The 11,099-nt window shown below is 39.3% G+C and overlaps 1 protein-coding gene across 1 annotated transcript; it reads right to left on the bottom strand.

The window, feature by feature from the left end:
* Positions 1-3,823: 3,823 nt before the first annotated feature.
* Positions 3,824-4,716, bottom strand: LOC309554187 (olfactory receptor 1M1-like; the record flags this gene model as incomplete). The annotated part of the gene is given in 2 exon segments (XM_082255818.1): positions 3,824-3,846; positions 3,849-4,716. Coding segments are annotated over 2 exon segments (891 nt in total).
* Between the last annotated feature and the right edge of the window lie 6,383 nt (positions 4,717-11,099).

Raw genomic sequence — 11,099 nt, forward strand, 5'->3', positions numbered from 1 at the left:
CATTTCCATGTGTCTTCATGTGAATTGCAAATGTGTTTATAGCACACAGCTAAAAAAAAATCAGAGGCACCTTAAAGAGTTCAGTGAAATGTCTTTACATTTGAGAGATTTAAAGTATGCTAACAGCATATGCAGAGACACATGTCAGGGTCCAACATTTAAATAATGGCTTTTTTAACTGAAGAATCTTAGCAGGATAAGCACATTTGTTCATGGTTGGCATTGGTACACATTGCCATGCATTTATTACAGACATTTTTACAAGTGAAAGAGACCAATATATGTAAAAATTGTGTGTGCTACACGTAGGCATGTGGTTTACCAGTTGTGAACTTTTGTGCAAAATAGCATAACTATGCTGTACATTTTAAGGTGCTAGTTAGAATTTAATTTTTGGACACCTCTCTGTGTTTTGTAAACATGTTCAACAAAGACCTTTCTTTATGAGTATGACTGAGTAATATTTTGTATTCCACTTTAAATGCTTCTAGTTATAAACACATTACATGACATATTTTGCAATATTTGTTTGTCCACTTAAACTAAGAAAGAATTGTGTGTCCCCACCTGTGTAAATTGGCAATGGTAATTAAAACAAACACACATGACAAAGTTGGTATTGAACCCAGGACCTGATGCCCACTGAGCTATTTAACAATCTGTCTTGAGCAGTAATCTTTAAGCCCAAAGAAGACAAGCAATAACAGGACCTCAAAACACACACCCACACACACACACATATATGTACAATTGACTTACCAGTAGACAATCTCCAAATAGAGCAAACTCTAATCCACAATACACCACACAATGTCCACCTGTCAATGTGTTCAATTTATAGCATGCTTGGGCTAATTGGCAATTGTGTGTATATATGCGCCAGGGCACCCTCAAAATCCCCTGGCAAAATGGCTGATTTTAACAATGCTTTGAAGATGGGGCTGGTTGCATTTTCTGCTGCCCTCTCTGAGGAGGCAGCACCTCCAGTCCCTGTGCGTTTACTGTGCCAGTCCAAGATCTTTGGGCGACGGCTAAATTTTGGCATGGTTGTGATTTGAACCCATGACCTACGTGCTTTTGGGTAAGTTGCAAAGCAGTATGCTACTTTGCAGAATACTGTTATCTGGCGAATAGAGAGGAGTCCCATGACTCCAAAATGCACATATAGCAATAGTAATCCACATTGTCTTCAAATATGAATATTGTAAGTATGATTGTGCTGATCACAATAGCTTAATGGTTATCTTTCCTACCTGTTACCTCTTTCACCATGGGTTCAAGTCCCAAAGACGGTACCACCTTCTTTCGTTTAAAAGAGATGGATACAGTTAAAAACGTGAAGCTGTATTTAATACCACCACATCAATTTCAGATGAACAGAATACCATTAATCTGTGAAAATATCAGGCAGTATTAAAGAGGGTTTACTGTGCAATGAATGCTGTCACTTGGCGAATGCTTGAACGCCCCCGCTTCACAGGCATGTCCAATCATCTCAGCTGCATGTACTTATCACTAATTTTACCACCATTTAACAATCTGTAGACATAAAAAACATACACACCCTCCCCCCAACCCAACTGAGGTGATGATGGTCAGACTAGAACCCATGACAGATCAGTTAGTGTGTATGTGCAGATGTCACTACACCACAGTGCTGAGTGCAGTTCCTGCCTGTCAGTTTCCAATGAAACTCCTAATTGTAAAAGCCGCGATCGCCAATAATGCCGCTCTAATCGGAATTCCCTATTGACATTCATGATCACAAATTCGCCCACGCGTTATGTAAATTTATTTAACGTGGCTAGAAAAAATAGAACTGGAGCAGTGCAATTCTTTCAGCTTAGTGAATTACTCCCCCTGTGTCTGAATGGACACACAGAGCAGCGGCTCGGCTCAGGTGCCCCCAAAGCAAGCTGCTTGCTGTGGGGGCAGGAGGGTAGGGCCAGGAGCGCCGGCAGGGGACCCGAGAAGAGGAGGATCTGGGCTGCTCTGTGCAAAAACATTTCACAGAGGAGGTAAGTATGACATGTTTGTTATTTTCAAATGAGAAAAAAAACAATTCGTTAGTATCAATTTAAGGACAGTACACACAGAAAAGACACTGTTGAGTTTTTAATGTCACTAGCAGTGGCTGGCAAGTAAAAAGGGATGTTGCTAAGAAGGGTCCAGTAAGTAGCTAAAAACCCATTCTTAGATGAAGAAATCTCCAGTGGTCATAAAGCAGAAATTTTAACAAAAACAAAACACAGTTTAAGGGGAGTTGTAAGACCTGCCATGGAATGAAGGTATGAAGGGTGTTAGGCTTTTGTTAGGAATCTAATTTGGGTGATTGAACTCTAGTATCGAGATAAAACAATATTCCCGCACTATCACTATAAGATGAAAATAATAACTAATTGCTGCAAGCACCGATTAGCCAATCCGTAGCCAAAGGTAAAGTAATAAAAGATAGTGGTGCTGCACTGAAATGATCTAGAGGGCTCTCCAAATGTATCCACAGCGTCCCCTGGATATCTACCTGGAAGGAACAACAGGGGGGTCAGACCTCAATTTTGCTTGCCCTTCATATGGTTGCCAACAGGCGGGCAAGTAAATTGATGTCTGACACCCCCCCCCCCCCCGCTGTTCCTTCCAGGCAGATATCCGGAGGATGCTGTGAATACATTTAAAGTGACCTGCTAGATAATTTCAGACGGCCACCCCTGCACCCCCAATCACAGTTTTTCATCAGCTGAGTGTACAAAGGGTTTACCTCGGAAAAGCAGCGAGAAGATTGAAAGGGAAAGTTACCTACAGGCGGTCCCCGGTTTACAAACATCCGACTTACAAACGACTCGCGCTTACAAACAGAGGGAGACAACAGGAAGTGAGGAGAAATCTTCCCCTAGGAAGGGAAATTCACTCCTGTAAGAGTTCTCATGGGAAAAAGGTGTCTACACTGAAGCTTTATCACTAATCCGGGTTTCCACAACGAACCAAAATTTTCAAAATCCAATTGTCATAGGGACAGAAAGTGAAGTGAATTCTTTTGAACGGGGGCACAGACAGCAAAACAAATGTTACAGGGGATTTAACCCTTCCCTATGCTATCGAAAAAACTTAAAAATTATTCTTTTGCCTTTTGCCTGGAGCTAAACTTAAAAAAATGTACCTGTTCCGACTTACAAACAAATTTGACTTAAGAACAAACCTACAGTTCCTATCTTATTTGTAACCCAGGGACCACCTGTATTTACGTAGTAACCATACAGTTGTAAGGTGAGAGGCTAGTACACTTAGAGGTGTCACATTAGTTTTGGATCTTTCAGACACCAATCATTTTTCTGACTTTGGGTGAAAGGATTCCAGCACCTTCTGGATGAGCATTGGACGTTACTTTCATTTCTTTCATGCTTTTACTTGGACTCACTCTGTGGATTGTTACCAATTTAGTTACTTTGTCATCTGCATTTATATTATTAATGGTTGAGATGTATTATTTGTGTACTCACTGACACATTTTCAGCACATGCACTTTTATTATATGTGTATTCCCTGACCTATTTCTAGTTCCAGCACATGCACTTTAGCAATTGTTATTTGCACGTTTATATATTGGCATGCATCAATTTTAGCACATGCACTTTAATTGACATTTTCACATGTTTATTTATTTACTTGAGGTTATATGATAGCGCAGCACCACTATCTTTTATTACTGAACTCTAGAATCAATTTATTATTAAGCACTGCTTCAGTACGGTAGAAGTCTAATTTTTGGGTACCAATGCACACCAAGTTCTCCACATGTTTAAACAGATATATCTTAATAATTTAATTTTTACCAAAGGTTTTGAATAAAAGCCTTTTGCTTACATAGAATATCTTTAAATTGTCCTTGATCTCTTTATTCCTCAAGCTGTAAATGAAAGGGTTTACAAAGGGAGTAAAAACCGTGTACAACAATGACATTATCTTAGTGATTCTTTGTGATTGCCCTTTCTTTGGAATCAGATATGCAGAAATTAGGGTTCCATAAAATATAAAAACAACGGTGAGATGGGAGCTACAAGTGGAAAAGGATTTCAGTCTTCCCGAAAAGGAGGAGATCTTTAATATTGTTAAAACAATATAAATATATGAAACCACTATCACTTGGAAGGGTAATATTAGCACAGGGAAGCACAGCAAGGTGGCTTCCATTTGAACTTTGGATGTATCTGAGCAGGAAAGTTCCAGAAGAGGATTGAAATCACAAAAAAAATAGTCAATAACATTTGTTCCACAGAATTCTAGTTGAACTATGCCAAGTGTTGATATTAATGCCATAGAACAGCTGAAAATCCAGGATGCAAAAACTAGTTTAATGCAAAGTGTTGGTTTCATAATGGAGGAATAATGCAGAGGAGAGCAGATGGCTAGATAGCGGTCATAGGACATTATTGTCAGAAGGTAACATTCAAATATTTCTATTGTGCCAAAGACATAATATTGAGTGATGCAAGCAGAAAAGCATATGGAGGTCCGCTCATGTAGAACAATATTTAACATGTTAGGAGCAATATCTGTGGTCAGCATGATGTCAGATATAGAGAGTTGGGAGAGGAAGAAGTACATGGGAGAATGAAGGGTCTTGCTGTAATATACCAGCATGATGATCAAAACGTTTCCGCATATTGTCACAATGTATATAATAAGGACCAAGGTGAAGAGCAGCAGATTAAATACAGCCATGCTGTTAAATCCCAAAAAGAAGAATGTGGTGAAATTGCCTTTATGTGTGGTCTGTGTGAAAGCAGAAAATATTTATATAGCTTTTTTTATGTATTAACCATAGCAGAAAAAAATATATGTTGAGTTTGTAAAATTATTGATAGCAAATAAGGTGAACCTGTGACTTTGAATACTCTTTTAATACAGCTTGGGAAATGGGAAATTAAAAAAAAAAAAAACACAGTCTTTTTTCTAAAACATATTTGGTTGATTGGAGTGACCTTGGCTGCTCGGTAAATGTTTTCTTTGAGAAAATCTCTGTTCTTTTAGTTAATATTTCATATAAGAAAATGACAAGAACATTGAGAAGAAGAAGAACTCTGGGCAAATAAAACATTACATATGTACAGTACATACATCATGTGTAAAAAAAAAGCATTGCAGGAAAACTACAGTAATATATATATATATATATATATATATATATATATATATATATATATATATATATATATATATATATATATATATATATATATATATATATATATATATAGTATTTGGCTTTTGGTATGGTTTAAAGCCATTACAGTAGTGGGAGACTATACTACACAATGCAAAGAAAACAGATTGATCAAGTTATAGAATTTCTAATTTGTCTTCATGATTACTATTTCAATTAGTTAAAGCATTATAGCTTGGTGAATTTAGTCTGAATTTAAACATGTACTTACTCTATTTACTAATGATCTCTGATGAAAACCCATGTATTTTTGATAATTTAACTTAATTTTAAATAAATCAACAAAAAAACAATGTAGATGCTTTTTTTTTTTTTTTTTTTTTGCTAACAGAAAATTAAAGTGTCAATATTAAATAATGTAACAATATAACAAAATTATTTTTTATGAGAGAGTTTTCTACAAGTTTGTCTATTTAGCATGGAATAAAAGCAGAATGTCATGAATGGAAAGAATAAAACAAAGAAAAACTAAAACAAAGGGAGTGAAAATAATGTCAAATATTCCAAAATAATGTCAAAAATAAATATATAGTTCTGGGTTAATGAATCTTCTTCATAGAAGTTTTTTTTTCTTTCTTTTTTAGCAGTGTTTATATTAACAGGGAAAAAATAAGACCTAGATGAAGTCATGAATTTAAAGAAAAAATAGAAAGAGAGGGAGAATAGAATATAGAAATATCCCATTTATCTATTGTAAGTGTAAAGCATATGATGTGTATCGGTGGATAAGCCCAGTTGACTGACCGGGAAACCTTTTTTTCACTCAAACATTTATATGTTTCTTTGCAGATTAAAGATTCCATAGAGAGTAATCAAGATCTCTTTGGGTTTATGATTGTGACTGTAATAAAAATAAATGTATTTTTTTTTTTCAAATACAAAACTCCACTAAATAGTTGTTTAGAAACCATTTAAAGTTATAGGAAAGCTAGAATTAGGCTTTAATACCTAACTCCAGCTTTCCTTTCATTTTAAATAGTTCATTTTGGCCAAGCTGGCCCATACAACTTTTTCCCTTACTAATTGCTGTATTCACTGTCAATGCATTTTTTTTTTTTTTCCAGCACAATGCGATGGGATGTGAACCATCAGATTGTAACACTGCTGCAGTGAATGGAACTGTTTTACATTTCATTCAAATTTTTTAGAAATAAACAGTGCGATATACTGATGTCCGCACTGTGATGGGTTTAGCATGACTCGCTTGTGTGTGAGCTCTTAATAAATCTGAGCCAATTAATTTACACTGTATCCAGAAGGCATTGTCTGTGTAGTTAGCTTTAAGGCCCGTACACACGTACCGATCGTCGGCATACAAACGTCGGTGGACGAAGGATCTGCCGATTGTACGCGTGTTAGTATGGTGCCTCCGACAGATGTCTGCGCACAATCCGCGGACAAAAGTCTTTCTTGCAAACATGAAAATATTTGTATGCCGACACCAGAACGGACGATTGTTCGCCTGTCAGTACACAATTCTGCCGACACACAGCTACAAATCCCAACACGCATGATCAAACCAAATGAGTTCCCGGAAGAATTTTCTCTAGTAAACTCAACATTTTATTCAGAAAGAACTTTCGGCTCGCGGAAGTCCAAGAAATAGGTGAAATGCGGAGCACATGCTCATCTTGATAAATGTGAGAAGAAGGAAGATGCTGCTCATAATGCCATACTTTTCTAATAAAAAGGCATGTGTTCTGTTATGATGAAGATAATGTTTGTCTATTCTATCTGTTCTATCAAATTTTAGAATTAAATAATTTGAACTCTTCACCATTATTTTTGTATTTTCACACCAAAGATCTAACTATTGATATGACCCTTTATTCTTGTATGAATTAATGTCTAAAACATATTTTTCAGGTTATGCACAATATTAAACATGTTAACAAATTCAGATAGGCCATTTTTTATTTTCAATTTTCTTTATTTTTTGGATCTCAGCAAAAAAAAAACAAAGCAAACATCAATACTTTCCGTATAACTAAACATAAAAAAGGTCCATTTGGACAAAATTAAACTAGAAACTGGCAAACAGGGGTAAAATAAATAATAGGGGGTTACAAAAATTAAAGTTGCTGGTAACTGAAATCAGGTTGCCATGAGGGCAGGTTTGGATCCTGCTGGCCATATTGCCACTGGCCATGTGGCATTTGGCGAGGTGGTGGGTGTTGTGGAGGTGGAGGTGGAGGTGGAGGGCACGGGTGCTCCTGGCATGCATGGCTGTGCTCATTAAGTATGCCGTTTTCAGCCTTTTGCAGCACATCGAGGATGATTTTTCTGGCATACTGACACTGCCTGAGGTCCACCTTATCTAAAATTTTTGCCGTCATGTTGCCGAAGGACTCATTGGCCTCCAGTTTCCGACGTAGGGCTATGGTGGCCTCCTGGATAAACTCGTCGGTGATGTCATCCACGTGCTTCCTCTTTTGCCTCCGTTTGGCAGGAGGAGGTGGTGGTGGAAAGAGTTCCGCAGGCTCCTCAGGCTCCTCAGGCTCCGCAGGCTCCCCAGGCTCCTGGCTGCAACCTGGCTCCTCCTCAGTGACACTTCCCTGTTGATGAAATGAACAATTGATTAGAATGTTATAGTGTATATAAAAAGTCATGTTTGTTATATTATTGTGAACAAATAGCAGACTTTACATACAGTGGCATATCTAGGGTCTCCAGTGCCCTTGTTGAGGAGCTGTATTTGGCAACAACCCCCCCCCCCAAGATCAATGTAAAACTGTAACCCACCCCCCCAAAAAAAAATTAAAGGGCATTAAAAGTTTCTAATTTGCCCCTTGTTTGCCCAGTGTAGAGCTCTCTAGTGGGCAATCATTGTCTCAGGTGTGAAAAAGAAAGAGAGGGTTGAGAGATAGAGAGAGGGAGAGAAAGAGGGGGTGTGAGAGAGAGAGGAGGGGGTTGCAGAGAGAGAGGGGCCTGAACTTGCAGAGGACTTGATGTAGGGCATTGAGGGTGAAGCAGTGCAGGGAAACATGAATAAGGAAGCCACCTGCCTTGCTGACCCAGAGTGAGAGACCAGAGACATGGAAGCAAGGATGGATGGATCATTTGCAGGAGCTGTTAGTTTTGTATTAAAAAAGGTTGAGCCAGAGGAATGCTGAGGCTACAGCAGTGTTTGTTAGGACCAGAGGTGTGCTGGGGATGCAGTGAGAGGCAGTCTCAGTCTCCTGGTCTTTTGGCTCAGCTGCTCTCAATGTTTTACACCTGCATGAAGCAGCTCTCAATGTTTTACACCTGCATGAAGCTGCTCTCAATGTTTTACACCTGCATGAATCCGCCTGCAAACTGGGGGTTCTGGGGTGTGCAGGCTGAGTGGATTGTTAAAATAAACAATAAAACAATGCCAATGTTTTTGTGACCCACCCCCCTTGGCCTGCGCCCCTGGCGGTTGCCTGTCATGCCAACCCCTTGCTATGCCCGTTTACCTAAAGGGTCAATTATGGTTTAGCTTATAATTTTGTTACATGATTACATTTTAGCAGACAATATATTGTGAAATGCCATACCTGAGTAAAACTCTCGTCCAGGAAATCCTCATCCTGGCTTGGATCTACCGACACTGAGCCCTCTGCCGAAGTCGAAGGCAGCGTAGAAATTGACGGCCTGGATTCCATGGTGTCTGCCAGGAACCGCATGTTATCAAAGTACCACAGCCGTGGTACATATACATTCCGTGCCCCTGCTCCAGACTGGGTGGACTCCTCTATTTTTTTTAACTCCCGCCTGTAGGCAGTGCGAATACTGTTTATTTTTTTGCGGATATAAGTAAAATTTGCCCCAGGACAGACGGGCTTGTAGAAGGCCACCAAATGTTCCATGGCCTGTTTTCTGAGTTTTCTATTTTTATAATCTGCGGACTTGACTTGCCACAAACAGGGCAGTTGCCTGAATTCATCAATGAAACTGATGAGAAAGTTGTGGGTGGTGAAATTGTCCACCATATTGCAGGACAGTATATGCCTGCAAGACACAAAACAACACAAAACATATTAAAAGAGCATGTATTTTGGCACATAATAAAGATATTCCTAATAAAAGCTGTATAGGGCCCAAAACACACACTTTCTATTAAAAGAGTCGTACCTTTGTTTGTGGGGAAAAGTCGTGATTCGCCGCTCGATCGTGCTCCAACTCTCGATATGTCCGCTAGCGAATCGTCGGCCGAACGATCTGGCGTCCTTTAAATACAGCGCAGGCGTCAACTCCTCCTCCAGTGGCGGGCTTGTGCAGGGGTGTGTACGTGCCGAAGATCAGGCCTACATGCGGCACTCACACCTGAGGCAGTGGAATAATCATTGTTTAATTACGAACCATGTCTCAACAATCTGGGAGCTCAATTAGTGGGGGCCGAAGTGATTGGGCCACCCGAAAATCAAGGGCTACACCCATGTCAAAGCCAGAAATGGTGGAGATGGTCTCCATTTTAGAAAAAATGGATTACGATGGAAAGTTGGCAAATTACGATCGGCCCAATGCCAGGAAAGATGGCATCATGGACAAGGTGGTGGCCTGTTTGGTCAAAAAATTCGGTGTCGAGCGATCGAAAGATCAGATTCGGAAACGGTGGTCCGACCTCAAACACCGTGAGCAGGATCAGCTTTCCCAAATCCATCGGATTTTGAAAAAAAGTAAGTTTTATTTTTTCTTTATTTTTTTAATCATGCAATATGTTTTTTATAATTTTGTGTATGTTGTATTAACATGTCTAGATTATAATGTCTATGTAAAAAGTTAGATTACTCATTTTAGTTGTCATGTCGTGATTTGATCGATCTATTGTTGATGTTTTAGTATATGACATTAAAAGTCAGGAAGCCATAGTTAAAAATATATGTATTGTGTTGCAACGAACGTTCTTTCCTGCACGAATCTTCTCAGCAAACATTCCTATTAATCACAGATTATTATTCAAACCTTTAAATAGGAGAAAAACGTAAACTCCGTGCCAAACTATGGGAAAGGAGGAGGAGAGGTCTGGCAGCTCCATCGGCAGTTGCCGAACAAGATGAGGACATGGGCACAGAAGGTGGCACAGATTCCACTAAAGGTAATTGGTTCCTATGCACTGTCAAACATTAATGTACCATATTTTTCGTAGATAACCATGTACATGTCTTCATATTTGTTACTAAAAGAGCTATCAAGCAGGGCACCATGTCCTAACAAATGTACCTCTTGTGACTTTTATGATATGGCCAATGTTTTGTATTATGTAGATGAAGACATTATTCCGGAAATAATCCTGGTGGAGCCAACAAGTGATGAGACACCAGAGCAACAAGAAGGTTGGTAGTCACAGATTTTTGTGTAGTGGGATCATAGAAATATGTGTATTTGCAATGATTGTTTAACCTTATATTCTTGTATTCCCTTACAAATTTACATTGCAGATGTTGCATCATGCCAGGATGTGGCATCCCCAGCCAGGTCAGAAGCCCGATCTCCTGGCAACTTGCCAAGCAGCATGGAAGCCAGTTCCGAAACTGTGGAGGAACCAGGACCAAGTGTCCAAGAGCCAATTGTGTGCCCACGTAGGTTTTTGCAGAATGATTTTTATCAGTGTTATTTTTAGCCTCCAATTTACAACACTAGTTCCCTATGGGAGCCTCTTTATTTGAATGGAAGTCGCACCGTAAGTCGGATCAGGATGCTCTGACTTGCGGGGCCACTTGCGTTGTGAAGATTTTTGAGGGGGAACTACACCAAAAAATTGAACAACCCACCGTGGGTGTCCCCTCAAGTTCACAACCAGGCCTTTTGTGTGTGGTATTGAGTTTGAGGGTATGCCCACAACAAAAAGACAGCGTGGGTTACCCCCAAAACCCCTACCAGACCCTTATACAAGCATGCAGCTTGTCAGGCCAGGAAA

This window comes from Pelophylax lessonae, assembly GCF_965119305.1.
Source record: "Pelophylax lessonae genome assembly, chromosome: 4".
NCBI classification, from domain to species: Eukaryota; Metazoa; Chordata; class Amphibia; order Anura; family Ranidae; genus Pelophylax; species Pelophylax lessonae.